This window comes from Pongo abelii, chromosome 8 (genome assembly GCF_028885655.2).
Source record: "Pongo abelii isolate AG06213 chromosome 8, NHGRI_mPonAbe1-v2.0_pri, whole genome shotgun sequence".
Lineage (NCBI taxonomy): Eukaryota > Metazoa > Chordata > Mammalia > Primates > Hominidae > Pongo > Pongo abelii.
In genome coordinates this window covers 6,601,456-6,624,465 of record NC_071993.2, presented here as the reverse complement: position 1 = coordinate 6,624,465, position 23,010 = coordinate 6,601,456, and the positions used below count along the sequence as shown (strand labels likewise).

The window sequence follows — 23,010 nt, the reverse complement described above, 5'->3', positions numbered from 1 at the left end:
TGACACCTTCAGATCTCTTTGATGCCTACATCAAAGAGATGTAGAAAGTCTCTTAGACTATGATAAATTATTGTTTATTTAAAACTGTTAAAGCAGGCTTAGAATATCTCAAATTCCCCTTAAGTGGGGGATGAGTTTTTGTCTATCAATCCAGTTGTCAGTTTCATTCACTTTTTCAGATTTGGGAAGAATATTTGTATATAAAACTTAATCAAGATTTATGAAACAACAACTCTAATACTTTTTAACTTAGAAATTACTTGTTTAACCCAATAGACGCAGAACACGTTGAGATATCAAAATCTTAATTTTATTAAACTTCATCAATACACTTTTAAAGTAAGTAAAAAGCTATCAGAATGTGAGAGGATAGAACAAAGATCCATTTAATGTTTGGTTTTCTCTCTCCATACTTTGACAATTCCTACAATTTTTTTCAGCTGTAATGAACTTAGCTTACTTTGACTAAGAAGTGCATCATACACAATTCATCTTAGCACAGCAAGTTGTTAAAAACCTGGATTATGGTAGTAAATATTTAGAAATGTTAAAAGGAAGAGTAAAATAATCAAAGCATTAAAAAAGTTCCAATGAAAATTTCTGGGGCACAAAATAAAAGAAAATATATCAGTAAGAAACTGCTTTTACATGATCTGCAATCTAGAAAATGTTTTCAAATGTTTATATCATCTGTGCCAAAGGAGAGAATCCTGACTTTCTGCTTCTTACTTTCTATAACTCAGATTTTTAAAAATCCACCCAAAAGATTTTAAACTCAGATTTTAAGAAATCCACCAAAAAGATTTTCAAGAACTCAGATTTTAAGAAATCCACCCAAAAGATTTTCAAGAACTCGGATTTTAAGAAATCCTCCCAGAAGATTTTCAAGTCACAGGTTTCAAATGGGAATGATACAAGCCTAAAAACTAGGTTTTTGTGTCAGTTTTGTATTTTTGACCTAAAAAAATTAATGCTTTTTAAGAAAGTATAAAAATCTTTGCTTGTATCACTAAAGTAATCTTTAGAGACAATATATGCCAAGATTTTTTTTAAAAGGTGCTCATGCCCATGCTTAGATATGTCCAGGTAATTTAGTTGGGCAGTATCTACTCAGCACTTGTGTGTTGGCTTGGGAAAAGGGTTCCTGGGGCTGGGTGTGGTGGCTCATGCCTGTAATCCTAGCACTTTGGGAGGCCAAGGTGAGCAGTTCACCTGAGGTCAGGAGTTCAAGACCAGCCTGGCCAACATGGCGATACCCTGTCTCTACTAAAAATACAAAAATTAGCCGGGCGTGGTGGCAGGTGCCTGTAATCCCAGCTACTTGGGAGGCTGAGGCAGGAGAATCACTTGAACCTGGGAAGCGGAGGTTGCAGTGAGCCTAATTATTTTATTAGGTAGAAGCAGGAATGGGAGAAACTGAGGAAGACCAGTTTATTTGGTCTACCTAATTTTTTTTTTAAAGAGTCGTCAATTCCCCAATTTTAAAAATACGATTCTATTCATGTTTCTTTCTCAATTAATGAAAGGATAAGTCGGGGGGTGAGTATCTTTTTGTTAAGTAGTCTTCACTGATAGGCAGGTTGCTGTTCTATTTGTATCTCTTCAAGTTGCATATGATTTCTTGCCTAGGATTTTGCTGATTTCATTCTTAACAGACTTTTCTTTGCATTCTAGGATTATTTAGACATAAGCACATGGTGGCATTCAGATGCTCATTTAACCAACTAGCACATTTTTTGCACTTTTAAGCTTTGGTGGGTTTTTTGTTTTGTTTTGTTTTGTTTTTGCCAAGGTTATTTCTTAATTTACTTTTATTTTAAGGGCCAACAGGTTTTTGGGACTTATATTTCCCCTTGCTTCTATTGGAATCTGCTTTTCCGACACTAATTTCTCTAAAGAAAATGATTCTCTCAAATTTGCCTTTCATGTCTCTCAACACCGTATTGAGAGACGACTTTTGTTTTCCCAAGGTTGTGACTGTTTGCATGGTTGTCTCCCATTCACTCCCCAAAATCTGCTGGAATGTGGCTTTCTGTGGGTGCTGTTTTTCCAGTAGCTAATTGGTTTAATTTCTTCCATCACTACTAAGTACTGAATATTGCCAACTTTGTGGTCACCTGGTGCCGATTTTCATTATTCCATTTGGAAGCGGGCCCCTTACCATAGCTCTTCCATCTCCATTTTTGCCTCCCTCTTTACTCCTTATTCCACAAGCCAGAGAACAACGGTGCATACATGCCATGTCAAAAGCACTTTTCTTTTCATTAATCTGTTGAAACTCATATGAAAATGTATAGTTGTCGCAGCAATGCAAGCTTATTTTATCACAAAATTCTCATGGCAGTAATGCTGTGACATAGGCATTGCTATTATGTCTGTTTTTCAGAGATTTCCCAAGACTTAGTGACTCGCACAAGGTCACATAACCAGAAAATTATTTAGCCATGATTCAAATTCAATCCTGAGTTCCACAGGACATTACTTGCTATTTCTTAGTTACTCCGGCTCACCTGGATAACCCATGGACATAATGACCAATAATGACCTTCAAGTCATCTTCTTTCTTATTCTTTTTGGTCTGTTAATGGCATAGTGGGATGGTTTAATAGATTAACAACAGTGCTCAGCTTGTCTTGAACTTGGATTTGTCCTTTCTTCTCCTTATGTCACTTTATGGGAGATCCTACATCATCCCTTAAAATGACACTTTGTTCCGCCCTCTTCTACATAATAATACAGTACTGAAGTATATATTTATATACATTTATAAATTCCTTCCCAGATCAGTATAATTAGAATTTTCTTTAGTGGACCATCCAAGACTTTCCTAAAAATACAATCTCTTTGTGAAAGAGAAAAGCCATCCCCATTGAATGCCCTGATTAACGTAGACATGCATCCCAGGTAGAAAGGAAGACAGGGGCCTGGAGGCAGCCTCAAAGAGGCAGGATTTATCTTTCCCTCCAAAAGAAGAGCTTTTTCACCAAGGAAGCCAGTCCCAGTGCCTGTGATTCTTTTGTCATGATGAAGATCTGGGTCTGCCCTGTGACAGTTCTTCAGATAAGCAGCATCACAGGGCAAGAAAATCAAATAGAATCTGTATTAGGATTTTATTTCTTCCTTATGTAAGTTTTTATTTCCAAATAAAATTAATGAATTGCTGGGATGTTTTAAGAAAAGAAAGGCGACTGTCACGGTTGCTACAGTCGTCTGATGACAATGAGTGTGAGTACAGTGGAGAGTAACAATGATTGTATTCTGTGTTGGAAATCTCCTGCCATCGTCAGTAGCCAGTGATGTCATTGAACTCAGGGCTTGTTTCACATTCTGACTGACGTTTCTCTCCTTCTCCCAACCAGTTAGAGCTGAAACCTCAAGGCCGAATGCTAATGAATGCAAGATACTTTCTGGAAATGAGTGGCAAGTGACATTTCTTCTTCCTGTTTGGGGGTGAGGAGGGCATGGCCTTCTCCTCAAATGCAGCTTATTTTACCTTTGCAATTATTGTAGAAAAGAATCAGGAGAAAAGAGAAGCACAAAATTGTTTTAAAATTCTCAGAGGTGCTCAGGCATGACTTTAAAAGATGCTATCTGGGCCGGAAAAATGTAGAAATATAAAACATTTACAGCACTTGTTTTTAAGTGATGTGAATCTATATGCCCAAAGCTCTTATACTCTGTCTTTATTTTAGTTTGGGAATTCAGTCTAAATACAAAAGACTGTTGCTGTGTGGTTATGTGTGTACACATTGTCTATGTTTAAATGATGTGCTCTAACAAGCTACCATATTATCAGTAGAATACAAAATAAGTAAGAAGTCAATAAATATATTCCATAAAATTAGTAACAAAAAGCTAATACTTGAAGTTAGTCACCTCAAGTCCTTTTAGGAACAAGAAAAGGTGAGAAAACGCATTGCTAAAGGGTTTTGGTTCCATGTTACATGTGGACTTTGGCCACAGAAGTGAAATTTCCCAGTACAATGTGCTGAAACAGGCTGTCAGGGCTGTGTATGTGAATCAAATCCCCCTACTTATAAAATCCTAAGTCACAGCATGGACATGTAAACTTACTGATGGTAAACTCACTTCATTTTTTCCTAAATTAATTTTACTACCAAGAAGAAGCAAGTTTAACTTTATACATTTATGGTGCTTTCTGAGTTTCGGCTTGCCATGTATAATTCCTCCAGGTCTAAATTCAAACAAATACATCAGAGAAAACAATATTATGAAATAATCATAGAAAAGTTGAACGCTCACTAGATATTTGATGATATTGAGGCATGGTGAATTCATCTTTTAGGTGTGATAATAATATTGCGGTTATGTTTCTTTAAAAGGCATGCTAATCTTTTACGTATATATGCTGAAATATTTTAGATAAAATAATATGATACCATGGCTTTGCTTCAAAATAATCCAATGGCATGGGGTGTAGGATGGACAGGGTATATTGAAAGAGAGTGGCCATCAATTAATAATTGCTGAAACTGAATGATTGATACATGGAAATTGATTATAGTATTTGCTCAACTTTTATGTATATTTGAAATTTTCCATAATAAAATTTTTTAAAAGAAAGAAAGAATTACTGAGAAGGGAAAAATGTACTCTGAAATTTTATTTCTTTTTCCTCTTGGAAGGTGTAGATATATAATACACATAGTACAACTTTTGAGTTGGCTGAAATAGAGTGATTGCAGGATATCTGAATAACCAGATTTGCATAAAATGTGAAAGTGCTGACCTGAATAATAGTATCAATGATGTTTAATTCCTTGAATAAGAGAAATACATTCCTCCCATTAGTTTAAAGCATGACCCAGTGTAAATTGAAAAAGGGTCCTGTCTGGGCATGGTGGCTCCTGCCTGTAATCCCAGTACTTTGGGAGGCCAAGGTGGGCAGATCACTTGAGCTCAGGAGTTCCAGACCAGCCTGGGCAACATGGCAAAACCCATTCTCTACCAAAAATATAAAAATTAACCAGTGTTGGTGGTGCGTGCCTGTAGTCCCAGCTACTTGTGAGGCTGAGGTGGGAGGATTGCTTAAGCCCAGGTTGTTGAGGTTGCAGTGAGCAGTGATTTCACCACTGCACTGCAGTGTGGATGATAGAGTGAAAGAAAGAAAGAAAAAGAAAGGAAAGAAAGGAAAAGAAAGGAAAGGAAAGGAAGAAAGAGAGAGAGAAGGAGAGAGAGAGGAAGGAAGGGGAAGGGAAGGGAAGGGGAAAGAAAGAAAGAAAAGGAAAGGAAAGAAGGAAGAGGGAGACAGGGAGGGAAGGAAGAAAGGAAGGAGAAAAAGGGTCCTTCGAAAGAAAGAATGAAAGAAGGAAGGAAGGAAAGAAAGAGAAAGAAAAAGAAAGAAGAGAAAAAGGGTCCTTCATCAGAATGCAAGTATTTTTGGTAAATGATTTTAAGATCTCTGCTTTGAAAAACAATTCCATGGATAGTCCTCCTATTCCTGTGGAACTTAAATATTTTATTAGAATGAGAGAGCAAATTCAGTCGGGCAAAAACAATGATATTCCATAAACAATAATGACATAAGCCTAGGAAATGTTTTAAGAATAAAGCTTTGGCCGGGCGCGGTGGCTCACGCCTGTAATCCCAGCACTTTGGGAGGCCGAGGCGGGTGGATCTGAGGTCAGGAGACCGAGACCATCCTGGCTAACATGGTGGAACCCTGTCTCTACTAAAAATACAAAAAATTAGCCGGGTGTGGCAGCATGTGCCTGTAGTCCCAGCTACTCGAGAGGCTGAGGCAGGAGAATGGCGTGAACCCGGGAGGCGGAGCTTGCAGTAAGCCGAGATTGCACCACTGCACTCCAGCCTGGGAGACAGCGAGACTCCATCTCAAAAAAAAAAAAAAAAAAAGAATAAATCTTTGTAATATTTAAAACTTTTTATATCTAGATCCAAATTGACACTCCATCTCTAAATTTTTATATGTCAAAAAAATCTAATTTTAAAAACCAAAGTTATGGAATAACCTAACTAGAAAATTCCTTGTGGATGACAAGAAGGAGAGCATTGTTTTAAGAAGGCTCATTATTAGTATAAGAAATCGTCTTCTGAAGGATTCAGAAAAGCAAAACGTGTTCTTCCACTCAGGGAACACGTACCCAGATTGAAGAGGTGGTACAGATTAGACAATTAGATAAAATTATAACCTAAACTACACAAATACTGATTAACGAAGAGATCAGTGTGTGCTGCTTTCATTTCAGTAAGTTCCACAGTGTGGGCATTAAAGGTTAGCAAGAGTAGAGTTTTCTAAAGAAGAGGGATGGCCTTGCAAGGAGGAAAAAGTGAAGGCTTGAGCAAGAATATGCCATGGGTGAGGACTGTGGGGAGAACAGCCTAGGCAGACCAGCAGGCTCCTGCTGAAACCAGAATGAAGAGTCAGAGACAGATGTTGGAGGGCAAGAGGAGTGCATAGTCTTGGGTCATGCTTTGAACTAATGGGAAGAATATACTTTCTCTTACTCAAGGAATTACACAGTATTGGTCTACAAAATTTCACTTATGTTATGGAGAGGTGATAAAAATCTGTTCTAGGGATGTAGCTTTGGGAATAAAATAAAAGGAATAGTCTAAAAGAAAATACTGTTGCAGAAAGATTTCATGGTAGAATAGATGAAATATCTACAGAATGCCTGTTAAGTGTACATAGTTGAGATGCTTTATAACTCTTTAAAAATTAGGCTGGGAGCAATGGCTAATGCCTATAATCCAAGCACTTTGGGAGGCCAAGGCAGGAGGATCACTTGAATCCAGGAGTTTGAGACCAGCCTGGGCAATGTAGAGTGACCCCATCTCTACAAGAAAATTTAAAAATTACCTGGGTATGGTGGCACATGCCTGTAGTCCCACCTACTTGGGAGGCTGAGGCAGGAGGATCGCTTGAGCCCATGACTTCAAAGATACAGTGAGCCAAGATAGTGCCACTGCAGTCCAGCTTGGGCAACAGAACAAGACCCTGTCTCCCAATAATAATAATTAATCCTTAAAAATGTAAGTTGAATGAAGGGAAAAAATGTTGAGAATATCTCTTAAAATAGCTAGACTGGGAAAATGGTAGGAGTCGCAGGAGTGGGAGATATGGAAAGAGGAGGAAAATGATTGGGGGATAAGGAATTCAAATTTGGATAACACTTGAGATAGTACCGTGTCTCCCGTGTTTCTCTTACATGGAAGCCTCCTCAACCTCACCAGGAAGTAAATGGCTCAGCTCTCCATAACAGACTACTTTGTTCTTTCTCTTTGAAATCCCCTTGTGTTGGGTTTTTGAGCAGGAATCATTTTTTCTCTTCTTCCTCTGTTCTCCTATTATTACTCTTGTAATTTCAGAATTCCCCAATGTCATCTCATGCCCCCCACCGACCTTTCTATTTCACACCTTCCTGTGCTTCTCTATCCATTCAGTAACCAACCTTCAACCCACATATCATCACTCAGAATTCTCCACCTCCAGGGACTCACACTCAGAACTTGCTTTTTCAGAGCTCATCTTCCTCCCCTGTCAATTCTGCCCTTATTCTCAGACAATAAGTACTAGCCTTTAGTCCAGTTTATCTTTTACCTCATTTATTAGCCCACTTTCTGGCATTAACTCTACCTAGCCTGGTTCCCATGATAAGCCTTTGTCAGCACTCTACTCTCATTAGTTCCCCTTTACCATGGATAGTCTGATCTCCAAACCTTGCATTCTCCCCTCTCATTCTCCCCAGCTTTGCTAGAAAAAGTCATACAGCTAAGTGTGTTACAAACAGATGGTATTAGATGACATTCCTATGGTTCAGACTCTATGTTTGGCTTCTTAGCAGACCTCTCTGACCAGATTTCCTGTACTTACACATTTTAAGGGGTCAAATTAAAATAAGTATCCAAAATTACATTTGCCACATTCACGAGTAATCTATTTCTTTTGTAACTTACTATAGTACTTAATTATATAATAACTCACTCCACAAAACCTGGAAGTAATTTTTATAGCCTCCTTTTCTTTCAACTTTCATATGAATGCATCAGTCAATCATTTGTGTTCATGTTGTCTAGTCAATATTTTTTCCATTTCATTATCTAATTACATCCTTACCACCTCCTGCCATATCCCATCCATTCTCCTATGGTGGTCCTAGAAGTAACAATGCCAAGCTCCAATCTGACCATATCAAACCTCTGCCCCTGCTGCAGTGTTCCAGCATCTGCAAATTGTCTGCAGGAAAGTGTTCAAACTGATCTGACACCTACACATCTTCTGGAAGTGACTGCTGATCATTTCTGTTTCACCCTCTGCACTCTGGCAATGCCCAGCTAGTGCTGGACCCCCACCCACACCCTGAGGAACCTTAGCTCTGTAGCTTTGCTTGTTCCCTTCCACCCAGAGAGAGCACCTTTGGCTTTTCCCCACCATACCTTCTCCCACACATTAGTAGGAGTTACCTGTCCAGAATTCAGCACAGAAACATTTCTGCCAGGACCTTTCTTTTCCAACTTCCCTCTTTCTCTCCTTCACCTACCTCCACCTGCCTTAGCTGGTATAGTTTCCTCATTTCCATGGTCCCATAGCATCCTGTGAATACCTCTGTTCTGACACATCGATTTTCTTTCCCTCTGGACTCTTAACTCCTTGCAGGACAGCCACCATCAAAACACATCTCATTAATTCCTTTAACTTTGGCACCAAGTTTTTGGTGAGGCGTACATGAAGTACACAATGAATGCCTGTTGAACTGTTCAGCTGGACTCACCTTGGCACTTAGAAATCTCCTTCATTTCCGTTTGATTCCCACACAATAGCTATTCCTACCATTCCCATCCTCCTTGGTTTCTGAGGATGCCTCAATCTCATCTGATTCTGGGAGGTTGACCTTGCCTCCAATATAATTGGTAGAGACCCCATCTTCTTTTTTTTAATTTTTTTTTTTATTTTATGTATTTTTTTTTTCTTGAGATAGAGTTTCACTCATGTTGCCCAGGCTGGAGTGCAATGGTGCTATGTTGGCTCACCGCAACCTCCGCCTCCTGAGTTCAAGCGATTCTCCCGCCTCAGCCTCCTGAGTATCTGGGATTACAAGCATGTGCCACCATGCCCAGCTAATTTTGTATTTTTTTTAGTAGAGACGGGGTTTCACCATGTTGGTCAGGCTGGTCTCAAACTCCCGACCTCAGGTGATCTGCCTGCCTCGGCCTCCCAAAGTGCTGGGATTACAGGTATAAGCCACCACGCCCAGCTGAGACCCTGTCTTCTGTTTGTCTCTGCACTTTAGGGTGCAGTTGCTTCCTCCTGCCTTCTCCTCCTGCTCCTCTGCCTCAGAGACAGCTGCTCCCTTTCTTGGTTGCACACCTCTCATCCCAGCAGTCCTGCTCTATCAGTAAACTTTACCTCTGACATTCTCAACTCCTCCTCCTCTCTGCGGTTTCTTCCTCATTCCCAAGACATACTGCATTATCCATCTTCCCCAATCTTGAACACCATCTCTTCTTTTTTTTTCACCTTTTTACTTCCATGAGTTTTTTTTTCTTTCCCTAACACAGTCCTTTAAAAAGTAGTTTATATTTATCAGTTCCTTTTTCTTCCCTTCTACTTCTATTCTTAGACCCTAAGATTCTGGGTCTCCAAGATTATGTGTTCTCACAAGCGGTTCCTGCTTCTTAGCCTTCAATTTCCTTGATATCTCTCTATCATACAATGCTGAAAACTTCATTTCTTTTCAGCTTGCCTGATGTGATGTTGTCCAAGTTTTCCTCTTAATTTTTCAGCTGCCTCTTCTTGGTCTCTTTTGCCATTTCTTTTCCTACCTCCTAAAAAATATGGGTACACATATCTCAGAGCCTATTCCACACCATCATATATTGCCTCTTAAGGTTGGCTGTTCTGTGCCTGTCCCATGTCTCCCTGACTTGACTGTTAGCCATGCAAGGGTGAGGAATAATATGTTTCTTCAGCACACTCAGCAAGGCAGTTTACTCACAGCTGCTCAGGAAACTTTAATTTGATTGACTACAAACAAGTGATAGGTTAGACCACATAAATAGATTAGAATCCATTAGTATAAAAGAAAAAAAATTGCAAAAACCAATGAGCTCATTCAAACTAGTAAATAGAGAAATAAATATAGTCAATACAAAAAGAATTAAAGAATTCTATGTTTTTACGTTTACTCTTTTATAATGATTGAAATAGAGGAAAATCACAGAAAATAACAGGGTATAAATTCATTTCTAGAAATTCCTGATATTTTAAAAAATTATAGTACTATAGTCTAATGTACAAATTATATATATAACTATATATATTTATAGTTTATAAAAATATAAGCTATATGTAGACATATATGTATATAAACATATGTATAGATATATGTATAAAATATGTTTAATATACATATAAACATATATATGATTTTTTACAGTAAAAACCTGTATATGGTCCCCAGAATAATTCACTTTCATTCCCTGCATTTAAAAGTATATTTATACTTATTTTTATTTTATTTTATTGCATCTGGACCAAAATAGAAACAAGTCACATGTTATAAACAAATGACCTACTATACTAGTCACAAGTTGTAAATAGATTTGGACATTTAGACCAGAACTTGTGGAAGAAGGTGATTAACTCAGTGATCCTTATTTAACCCCTCATTTACCAAGCCGAATCTATTATTTCCAGCCAAGTTCCAGGTAAAAAGACCAAAATTACCTACTCTCAAAGCATTAGGCAAAGTATTATGTCCCATCTGTGGAACTGTTAGAGGGTTACTGGAAATGCTTTTTGTCTGGAAGTTGGGGTTGCCATAAAACAGATCTGTGAACACTACAGAAAAGACCTGAGTCCTACATTGTGTCCTGGGATGTGGCTGGATTCCTGTGGGAGGTTTCTACCCACACAGCTCCTCCTTTGTCGACCTAGAGTGTTTCTGGTCTAGCCACTGTTAGGGATTGGACAATAAGGTACCTTGGAAGATAATTTGCCCCGAACACATTGTCAGGCTACTGCCACTGCTTAGCCAGAATAGAAGAAATTTAGTTTGAATATTATTAACTCATTGTGAAATATGATGAACCTGCTATTTTAACTAAACCTCAATGTTCTGTATTGGTAACAAAATAGAAGAAGTAATCCGAGAGTCTTCAAGCTATTGCAAAATTATAACTCTAGGATTTAAATTCATTATCCTTATTTATTTATTCACATATTTATTTGTGTATCATTTTTGTTACAGCAGTGGTTATTTTTATTTCTTTACTGTTCCTTGTGTTATTCTCTCACACCTGCTGGCGTGTCCACTGTGCTGTTTAACCATGACTGCCTTACAATTTGGTGTTTCATGAGGACCTGGGCTTCAGCAAGGGCATCATGAGTATTCTCATAATTTGACTATCTTAGTTTTTCAACCCTTTGGGAAGATGTCATCCAGGTATAGGGCACTGTAAACAGTGACTATCCAAAGCACTTTCACCAATATTCATGAGCCCAGAGTAAAATGAATAGATTGAATCTGATGGTTTGATGCTGATGACTAGGTAATGCACAGGATTACCTAGACACTAAAAAAATGCAGTGAGCTATTAATTTTCTGGCCTTTTTCACATTGGTAAATATGGTTGGTAGCTGGTGTGTCTGATCACTGTGGACATCAGGAACCAGGACACGATGTCCCAAAGTTCCTTTCCCCTCACACAAAATCCTGGTCAGCTCCCCCCAGTCTACTCCAGCATGTCTCCAACAACCTGCTGTAAAGCATCCTGGCACCTCTGAAATGCTGTTCCCAAGATGCTGTCAGTAACCATGTGATTCTCTAGAATTACAGACAGGAAAGCCTTTGCCACTTCCTGCCTTTTCTGACTGAGTCATCATTGACGGTGACAAAGAGAGGTTGATAGATACCTTCAAAGTTCTAATCTCTGGTTTTGAAACTTGAAGAGGATATATTGCTCAGCCCAGTCAAAGAGGAGCGAAGGATTGAGCCAGCAATCCAATATTGTTTTCACCCTCTAACAATATGCACTATGATGAATCTGTGTTGTAGAATTTGAGGAAAGATGCTTAGTGTGGTACCCACCATAATGAGTACCTGGAATGTTACAGCAGGTACTCAGTGCTGGTCCTCCTCCATCCCTTACCCGTCTCCCTCCCCTCCTGACCCAGCTTGGAATAGGAGTCATCCTGTTGCAGAACTTCACCTTCTTCCCCTTTCTCTTCCTGTAGACACAAAGGACATGAGTGAATTTGAGACGGAAGGCTTCTTTGCTTTGCATCAGCGCCGGGGTGCCATCAAGCAGGCAAAGGTCCACCACGTCAAGTGCCACGAGTTCACCGCCACCTTCTTCCCACAGCCCACATTTTGCTCTGTCTGCCACGAGTTTGTCTGGTACAGTAACTTGGCATCTCCCTCCAAGCTTCGGGTTATGCATTTTGTTGCATCTGCTTAATCCTCTAGGCTGGCATGCTCCACCATGGGGGGTGTGCTGGAGTAAGTGCTACCGCAGCGTTTTCAGGGACCTTGCCTGAACTGAGAAGGTTCAAATGGTGTGATCCAATAAAACAGGTGCATGACGAAGCCAGGTCTAGGCAGGAAAAATGCCCATGGGATTTTAGTTTCTGCCTCAATGAGGGGGGCTATTGGGGGTAAGTGGGAAGGAACAGAAGTGAAAGGTACCTTTATTACAAGCAGTTTTCCAGTTTTATAGTCAAAACTTCCCCCACCTAATGGCCCGACCCTGCTGGTGCTACTTTTTGCAGCAGGCAGCACTTTGCCATTGTAGCTAATGGTTTAAATGCTTATGAGGCTCTTGGGTATCTTAATAGCCATCAAACAGATCAGTTTAAACCTCAGTAACCGCATAGCAAAGGCTATGACAGAGTGGAGACTTGAAATGACTTCTGTTTCTGGCTCTCAGCATCCTAGCCTATTAAGGGATACTCTTCCCTTTAGGCTACTGCAGAAACTGTTAAAGCACAGCTCCCATGTAACCAGGGTATCCACATGCCAGATCGACTTGGCGGGTTTTCATCAACCTGCTTTCGTCTAATCACTTGAACCTCCTTTCTCTCTAATCATGGATGTCACTCAGGAATCGGTCCTGCGTGTGAGACTTTGTTGGTTGCAAATATTCTCAGATGCTCAGAAAGAGGAAATAAAATGTTACAGATGTCTTTGTTCATCTGTAGTGAGCTCAGCGAGGACATGAATTTTTAAATCTAGCACAGGAAGATGTGCGACGAAGAGTCTGTGATGCATGCATTTTCATTCATGTGTTTTAATCTCTATATGTTTGTTTGGAAAATACAACGATGAAAAAGAAATCAGCCAGTTCTCATTTATTTAATTATCAAACTTTTTAAAAAGCAGCTTCAAATGAAAAACTCTCTGTTAACACTCTTGGCAAATGATACAACAGGGCTGCTGATCAGAAACTGCTCTGTGATCTTAGGGGATTATGAGATCTCATTCACCTCTTAAACGCTGTTGATGCTGATGTTGATGCCAACATTGAAATAAATCAGCGTGTGCTTTATTACAGGGGCCTGAACAAACAGGGCTACCAGTGCCGACGTAAGTGAGAGGGTTTCGGTTGTATTACCATCATTCTTTTTATTTAGTTATTCCTTAGGCTATGAAAATCTTAAGCTGCAATTTTTTTTTCTTTTCAGAATGCAATGCAGCAATTCACAAGAAGTGTATTGATAAAGTTATAGCAAAGTGCACAGGATCAGCTATCAATAGCCGAGAAACCATGGTGAGTATTTATACTCCTCTTTGACGTGCAGTGATTTTTATCAGAACGTTAAATGTTACAGCCCACGAATTCTTCAGAATAATGCCAGAACTTGAATCCTTCCATTTATCAGTGAACATCCATCTCCCCAAAACTCTTTCCTCTTCAATAATGATTCTTACCGAATTACCCAAACCAGAGGATGAATTAGAAATTAGCCAGGCCTGGAGGCATACGCCTGTAATCCCAGCTACTCAGGAGGTTGAGGCAGGAGAATCTCTTGAATTCGGGAGGCGGAGGTTGCAGTGAACCAGGACCATGCCACTGCACTCCAGTCTGGGCAACAGAGTGAGACTCTGTCTCAAAAAGAAAAGAAAAAAACAAAGAAATCTGCACTTGTACCTCCTAAATATACACAAATTATATACAGGAAGAATTTTCATGGCTCTACTTTCCCAGAAAAATGGTATAGAAAGTGGCCAGAAACCATAGTTTAGATTAATTATATGAGAACAATCCTTGTGGCACCCCCAGCTAGAAGTGACAGTAAAAGAGTAAATAAAGGCAAATGATGATAAGATATAGCAACATGGCATTTACAAGGTTAGAGATAATAACAGAGGCATAATTTTATGTTGAGAAGCAAATATTTCTTTTAGAATAAACTTTGAGGTATAATCTGAAGACAAATTACATTTTACCTAATGGAGGGGGGAAACTGGGCTAGCACGTGGGCAGCCTATCATTATGAATTTTAAATTTTTAAAAATTTGTGTGTATTTAGGAGGTACAAGTGCAGCTTTCTTTTTTTTCAATTTTTTTTTTTTTTTTTTTTTTTTTTGAGATAGAATCTTACTCTGTCACCCAGGCTGGAGTGCAGTGGTGTGATCTTGATTCACTGCAACCTCTGCTTTCCAGGATCAAGAGATTCTCCTGCCTCAGCCTCCTGAGTAGCTGGGATTACAGGCGTATGCCACTACGCCTGGCTAATTTTTGTGTTTTTAGTAGAGATGGGGTTTCGCCATGTTGGCCGGGCTGGTCTCGAACTCCTGACCTCAGGTGATTCACCTGTCTCGGACTTCCAAAGTGCTGGGATTATAGGCATGAGCCACCACACCTGGTCTACAAGTGCAGATTTCTTCTATGCCTATGTTACCTAGTGGGGAAGTCTGGGCTTCTAGTGAACCCACCATCCGTAGAGTGAATATTACACCCAATAGGTAATTTTCAATCCTCCCTCCCTCCCATCCTGCCACCTGTAGTCTCCAATGTCTATTACTCCACTCTGTAAGTCATTATGAAGTCTTTTGATTTCCTTCTCCCACCCTTTCCTTCATTCCACAAATCCTCACTGGGTATCTGATTCATGGAAGATACTGTGTTCTTCCAATGACAGCATAACACAAAACAGATGTGGTCCTGCAAAGTTGGACAAACAGATAATAAACAAACAGCTATGTATGGCTTCGATTTATATTAAATGCTACAAAGATAGTGAACAAGGTGCAAGGATGGAGAGTAAGCAGGTAGCCTACTGAGACTCCGTGGTCCAGGAATCTCCCCAACGGAGGGAACATTGAAACTGACAGTTGAAGAGTGACAGAGCTGGTTACAGGAAGAGCAGGAGGAAGGAACCTCCTTACAGGCTGGAAGACCCTGCTGAGGGAGAGTCCAACGTGTTCCAGGAACTGAAATGGGATCAGTGTGGTGAGAGCTGCAAGGGCTGTGGAGACTAGAAGCCCACACTGGGGAATGTGCCAACGTCTGGGTCATGCTGTGTTTCTTTGGAGCCTGGAAAAGTGATTGTATTTTTGTGCAACTTGTAGTAGAAAACCCACTTTGGGATGCTGTAGTAGAAATAGTGCATTGAGATGTGAAAGTAAAACCAGAGGAGATGGAAGGAATCCCCCAGGCGGGGAGGTTGGTGCTTTATACCAGTGAGACGTCAGCAGAGATGGAGCAAAAGGGGCAGGTTCTCAGGTGATTTTGATGTTAGAAATGACTGGATTTGCCAAAAGATTAGATGAAAGAGGTGGATATAAGGATGATGCTGCAGGTTCTGGCTTCTGCCCGAGGCCAAGCAGTGTGGTAGATAACAGAGTCACGATGGAGTGAGGAAGACTGGAAGGAGAGATGAATTTTTCCAGTTTGGACACGTTGAGTCTGAGACGTGGACATCCAAGTTGAAGCATCAAATAGACAATTTCACATGAGCTTGGAATTCCTCTGGGACAAGGGCCCGAACCTATAAATTTGACAGTGACCATCATATAGGTAGATTTTAAAGTTGCTGAAGAGATTGCCTGGTGAGGAAATAGAGAAAGTTCAGGACTGACTACAAAGGAATCTAAAATGAGATGTTAAGTAGAAGATAAAGGATAGAGATAGACATTGAGAAACTGGGCTTAGAGAGCGCTCCTCCTACACCCGGAGTCTATGAAGTTACAGAAACCAGAAGAAGAAGAGGTGGGTTGTGTTCTGTGCAGTTGAGGTGTTGAAATTGAGGCCCACGTGCAGATCTTCACAGGCTTTAAACAGAGAAATGTAAGGGGCATCTTGGAGGCGTTAGTCTGATTGACCTGCATGAAGGGTGACTGAGGGGATGACATGAAAACAACCTGTAAGTTAATATTATGAAGAAGGTGAACCGTGAAGGAGATGATGGACAGAGAACAGTGGCTGGGAAATGAGACCCCAAGGATGGAAAGTGCTCCAGTGGCCAGGGAGACATGGATGAAGCTGGAGAGACAGATAAACAAAACACTCAAGTCTGTTGGCAAGAAGCGAAGAGGGCCTGAGCTCTGATGGAGACTGGTCCCTGGCGCTTCCACAGTTTAACCAGAAGGCAGTAGGGCAACACAGTTGCTGATGGGGATAGGTGTGAAGCTTTGGTGGTGGGCACACAAAGGCGCTCCCCTTAGACTGCATGTGTCCACCGTGGAGTTTGACGGCTGGAGGAAGGAAAAGAGAAAGCAACAAGTGCCTTCGAGGAAAAAAGAAGATCTATGAGATAATTATCTTAAAGAAAGCAAGGTGACTCGTGAAAAGCAATCAGACTGTGAAGCAGAGCTGAAAGTCCATTTGAATTTGACAGAGTCAGCCTGCTCGGGAGTGTGATTTTCTCCAACAAAGGGGCAGGTTCAGAGAAGGCGAAGTGGCTGGGTTTTTCCAGAGTAGAATTTCTTATAACATTTAGAACCAGAAGGGGATAAACTTGTGCTAACCGGTGATTCTGCTAAGACTCAAAGAGGTTAAAGTAGTTTGTTCATGTTTGATCACCTGTAAGTGGCAGAGCTGGTACTAAAATTAAGATGACAGTCTCTCAGACCATGTTTTTGCTTGCTTAAATCAAATTTTCACATCCCAGACTTCTTCCTTTACTTGATGCCTTCAGTTTTTCTAGAAAAAAACGCAAATCTCTGAATCACTGTTAACCTCAATGACTAACAAAGTCCCTGGTACAAAGTCTTGAGAAACTGTCAGCTACATAAATAAATGTCTGTGATATTATCTTCTCCCAGGATATTTTGATTTCTTGTTCACTCAAGGGGACATCATCTTTGGGATTCTTTTGTTCCTCTACCCCGGTGCAGTATGGTCCGATAGAAATAAATAGAATAAGGGCTACGTGTGTAATTTTACATTTCCAAGTAGCCCACATTAAATAAAGAAAAAAGCAATGGGTGAAATTAATTTTATTTTATTAAATAAAATTTTATTTTATTAATTTAATTTTATTAAATACATTTTATTTAATCCAATCTGTTCAAATATCATTTCAACAAAAAGTTGACATTGGAAAATTCAGATGTCTTAAGTAATTTTTTTATACAAAAGTCTTCAAACTCCAGGGTGTATTATTTTACATGTCCAGCACATCTCAGCTCTAACTCACCACCTTTCAAGTGTTCACCAGCCCCATGTAGCTCATTGGTTTTCATACTGGAAAGCGTGTACATAGCGTCTTCATCAGCCACGGTGTCTTGAGCCATTTGCCTCTGCATTCAAGATTCAAAGTGGTCCCCTTCCAGCCTGGACCTTGACCTATTAATTGTCCATATTTAAACTGTGGAATATAAGTGAGCCCTGAAAATTATTTTTTTCTTGGTTGAAAATGGCTATAGTAAGTGCTGAGCAATTTTTAATCAATTCTACACAGCCATTCTAAAGAACCAACGCTGACCAGTACCCCTGGTGGGAAGGTTAGATCTATTGCTGTGCTGATGAATAAGGCATCTTTGCTATGCACCTTCCCAAAGGAACTGTTGAATTAGAAACTTCTGCAGAGATTATAAACCTTTAGAAAATAAAGCATTTTATCCTGCACAAGAATATTGACATTCTTACCAGGAATCCAACTACCCAAGTGTTTTGTTGTTGTTCATGCAATAAGTTTGATTTAAACTCTGGAAAACTGTTTTTAAAAAAATTATATGTCGATCACTAGCATCCCTCTCCCACTCCCCTCTCCCCATCCCGCTAAGCCTTCACATTTATTTTGAGACAGAAAAGAGAATGGCTGGGCTCTGATTCTGACTGCCAAGCTTATAGATATCCCAGCTCTAGAGCTGCGTATCCTGGGCAAGTTTCTTACCTTCATTGTGCTTTATCTCCTCATCTGTCAAAGGAGGATACTAATAGAAGCGACTTCAAAAGGGGTATTCTGAGGATTACGTGAGATATCACCTGTGTAATAGATGATGCATGTGACGTATTTGTTAACCGCACCTGGCAGGAACTGCTCCCTCCTCTTGCCACCTCAGTTCATGAATAATAGGTGTGAAAATGCTTCTCACATTAGGCAGTAATACTGATAAACCCATAGAAATGTTTCCTTTAAAGAAGGCATTTTTTTTTTTTTTTTTTTTTACATCTTCCAAAGGTTAAAAGCACTAGTTCTGGACTGAAAGAGAAGAGGAAATATTTATAGTAAAACAGGAAGGGAATCTTCATCTATTTAAATGGGAGCAGTGTTTCCTTAGCACTTTTTTTAAATAACCCTTGTGCAGTTTTCCTGAGCTTTTAGCCTGTCTGTGTAAATGCCTCAGATTTCAGCTGTCTGCAAGGTTCTTGCTACATGCAGAAGGCAAGCATGCCCCCTCATGTACAGTTGCTGAGGGCTGCCTGCCTTCTTCAGGCATGACTGTAGGGCTTGACAAGTGACAATCATGGTTTAAAATGCACACAATGCCAGTGTTTTCATTATGATCTCTGTTAGTTATGCTAAGGTATCTGCAAGAACATCCAAAGTTGGGGCCCCAGGGACACACGCATGATTTCACCTTCTGCCTTTCTTTCAGTTCCACAAGGAGAGATTCAAAATTGACATGCCACACAGATTTAAGGTCTACAATTACAAGAGCCCAACCTTCTGTGAACACTGTGGGACCCTGCTGTGGGGACTGGCACGGCAAGGGCTCAAGTGTGATGGTGAGTCCAGTGGGGGATGAGTATGGCCCGACGTGGACCCCGTAGGGGATGGAGCGAGGCTTTCTGGGGAACTGGAGGGAGGATGTAGGGGATACAACTTCTACACCCAGCCCAGACAAGTCATGATCATAAGTATGGTCTTCTGGGGCAATAAGCCACTACGTTCCTTTCCTTGCACCCTGCAACACCCCCACCCCCACATCCCAGAAGAGAGCACAGCAGTTCAGGTTCAAGGTCAAACTCCTAGCTCCATCACCTTCTGCCGTGCCATAGCCCTGGGGGAAATGAAGACAGTGTTTCTCCTCTCACTGGTCTTTCTACTACTAGTTTCCTCAGTGGGCTCTGGGCTGCCCCTTCCTAATCCCAACAGGTCTAGCTGTGTGGTACCCTAACCCTTCTCCTTTGCACCAGCCAGTAAGATTCTTTCTGTCATCTCATCAAGGAGCAAGCCCAGCACATTCATTTGGCTGACGCATGGTCCTGCACAGAAATTCTGTAACATTAGCTTGAGCATCCATCCCTAAACCATTGCTGTGACTCCAAGTGCCCAGTAAGAGGCCGGCCCAGTTCTGACCGCCATTGCCTGTTTTCTGGTCTTTCCCCCAAGGCCGGGATCGCAGCAGAGCCTAACCTGCCATTCATTATTGATGGAGTTTCTCAGACCTACCATCAAAAAAGGAAATGAGGCAAGGCTTTCTTGCTGTACAACTCCAAGTTGCTAAGGCGATAACATTTAGAAGCTGAGATGCTGTTACACTAGGATTAAGAACGAGGGAAGAAAAAAAAAACCCACAAGAACTGACAAGGCACTCTGCTTTCTGGTTGGGGAGAGACGTGGGCAGAGCCCAGAGAATACAGCCCCAAAAGGAGAACCACCTGTTGCATACAGACAGCTTCTGATTTTTTTCTTCTTTTACTTTTTTTCTGAGACAGGATCTCACTTTGTTGCCCAGACTGGAGATTGGCGTGCAGTAGCTCGATCACAGCTCACTGCAGCCTTGACTTCTTGGACGCAAGCAATCCTCCCACCTCAGCCTCTCAAGTAGCTGGGACCACAGGCTTGTGCTACCATGCTTATTTTTTTTTTTTTTTTTTAGAGATAGGGTCTTGCTATGTTGCCCAGGCTGGTCTCAAACTCCTGGGTTCAAGCAATCTTGTCTCCTCAGCCTCCAAAAGTGCTGGGATTACAGGAGTGAGTCACCATGACTGGTGAGCGCAGACCTTTTCTTATGATGAAGTATTAAATATATAAGCCACTTTATTTTTTCTTGGCAGCCCTATTTTGATCAGTGCTACTGACTAATGTATGTCCTCTCTTTTGAGTAATGAGGTACATGATGGAAGGCGGTGCAGCATCTTCCGCATTCTCCCTTTCTTCATCCCAATCCTGTTCACATGTCTGGTGGAACCCAGAGCGACCTCTCTGTGGAGGCAGGAGGGGTTAGGTTTTCAAATCATTACCTAAAGCAGACATCACAGGAGGCCAACATTAGCCTCAAGAATCCATTCCTGGCCCCAAAGGACACTGACACGCTTTTCTCTACACCCCTGTTCAAGAAGACATGGATAGGCAGGGTATTAAGAGTTCATTAGGAGTTCAGAGGCAAAACATAGTGTCCCGGCATCCTGCATCCTGACCGTATCCACAGAAACAGGAATAAAGAAATTCTCGCCTCTTGGTTCTCCTGTGATGGTCTCAGGTCGGGTTCTCTGTCCTGGGAGCCCGAGAATCCACTTGCAGGAAGAGCTGGTCCCAGCAGCGCCGCGGCACAGCTTAGAACTTCCCGGGGGTTCCTGGGCGTTATTTCACGGCTCTCATGCCTGCTTTGTTTCATTTCTTTCCTCGAATATTCTTTCCTTTCCGCTCCATTCTGTTCCCCGCTCTCTCCTACCACCTTCATTTCAAGTGCTCCCTTCCCCCTTTTCTTTTGTCCCCTCTCCCCTCCCTCCCCTGCCCTGGTTTGTTTTCCATTCTTGCTTCTGACACGCCCCACTGGGTCCCTGCCCCTCCACTGTGCTCACCCCGCATGCCTGCATCCTCCTCTCTGGACTCTTCTCGCCCTCTTCTCCAGCTCTCTTCCCTCCCTCTCTGCCTCCCTTTCATCCTGCCTCCTTACAAGCCGTCTTCTTAAGTAGGGCCTCCTCTAGCCTTTTACTCTGCCTTCTCTCTCTCCCCACAATAATTCCAAGAAAACAGTCATCCAAAGGGACTCTTTGATGCTCTCCAAGAAACTGAGTTATAGCCCGATAGGTTAGTAACAAAGACTTAGGACCTTGTTGTGAAGATGGTGGTGGCCTTTCTTCACGGCCAGGCAAGTCACAGAGAAGCCTACATGTGGCTACAGTTTTAAGGAGCAAAGTAAAACTCCATCCCCCTGTGTTCAATCCTAGCTGACAACCTCACTTGGTGTTACAGTGATGCGTAAGAAAATGGAGCTGGGGCTACCCAAGTTAAAACCTAACACCTTCTAAATAGGGCAAATGTGAGTTATGCGAGTTATGCCAACAATGTGGAATTTGGAGCACAATCATGAAAAAAAACAATCCTTTCTGTAGTAAAGATTTTAGGCCGGGCATGGTAACAGACCTGTAATCCTAGCACTTTGGGAGGGCAATGTGGCAGGATGGCCTGAGCCCAGGAGTTTGAGACCAGCCTGGGCAACAAAGTGAGACCCCCATCTCTACAAAAAATCAAAAAATTAGTCGGGTGTAGTGGTGTGCACACCTGTGGTCTCAGCTACACAAGAGGCTGAGGCAGGAGGATGGCTTGAACCCAGGGGTTTGAGGCTGCAGTGAGCTATGATCGCACCACTGCACTCCAGCCTGGGCAACAGGGCAAGACCCTGTCTCAACAACAACAACACAACAACAAAGATTTTAAATATGCAGAAAAGATTTTGCTTCAGGTGAATTTTTCTGTGTATATCTATGCCTATATACTAGGTCTAGTAATGGTTAATAGTTGACTGGGCGAGGTAGCTCAAACCTGTAATCTCAGCACTTTGGGAGACCAAGGTGGGCAGATCACTTGGGGTCAGAAGTTGGAGACCAGCCTGGCCAACATGGCGAAACCCTGTCTCTGCTAAAAATACAAAAATTAGCTGGGTGTGGTGGTGGGCGCCTGTAATCCCAGCTACTCGGGAGGCTGAGGCAGGAGAATCGCTTGAATCCGGGAGGCGGAGGTTGCAGTGAGCCAAAACCGTGCCACTGCACTCCAGCCTGGGTGACAGAGCGAGACTCCATGTCAAAAAAAAAAAAAAGTAATAGTTATTTACATAGAAAATTCTGCTTTATTTTATTTTATTATTGAGCTATTTGAAGAAGAGTGGACCAGTGAAAACTACAGGTGAGGGTTGCCCAAATTTCACCTAAATATTTTAATATCTACATCTATGCAATAAATTATGAAGATGAAAAGGAGGTTGTATTTGTTGAGCACCTACTCGATGCCAGTCATTGTGCTAAGCTTCTTTGCACACACATGTGCAAATCAGCAGATAAAATTAAGACTGCATGATGTCATAGCACCTAGTGCCTGCTTCTATTACAACACTCTCTACTCACAGACTCTGTCAGCTGGAGTTTGGAAATCTTCATATCTGATTTTTCTGTATTTTAATGGTGATGTTTCTTTTTTCTTTTTTTCTTTTTTTTTTTTTTTTTTTTTGAGACAGAGTCTCGCTCTGTTTCCCAGGCTGGAGAACAGTGGCACGATCTCAGCTCACTGCAACCTCCACCTCCCAAGTTGAAGTGATTCTTCTGTCTCAGCCTCCCGAGTAGCTGGGATTACAGATGTGCACCACCACACCTGGCTAATTTTTATTATTATTATTTTTAGTAGAGATGAGTTTT

At 41.2% G+C, this 23,010-nt stretch overlaps 1 protein-coding gene across 3 annotated transcripts in view; it reads left to right on the top strand.

The window, feature by feature from the left end:
- The window catches only part of PRKCQ (protein kinase C theta), a 165,311-nt gene that overhangs the window by 67,352 nt on the left and 74,949 nt on the right, over positions 1-23,010 (top strand). For 2 of the 3 annotated variants that reach the window (XM_024253393.2, XM_054521886.1), the window contains exons 4-8: positions 3,360-3,420; positions 12,218-12,380; positions 13,534-13,565; positions 13,664-13,749; positions 19,029-19,158. In XM_024253393.2, the coding sequence (XP_024109161.2) occupies positions 3,360-3,420; positions 12,218-12,380; positions 13,534-13,565; positions 13,664-13,749; positions 19,029-19,158 (472 nt within the window). The remainder of the gene's footprint in view (positions 1-3,359; positions 3,421-12,217; positions 12,381-13,533; positions 13,566-13,663; positions 13,750-19,028; positions 19,159-23,010) is intronic. The other variant, XM_054521888.1, reaches the window with a different exon arrangement.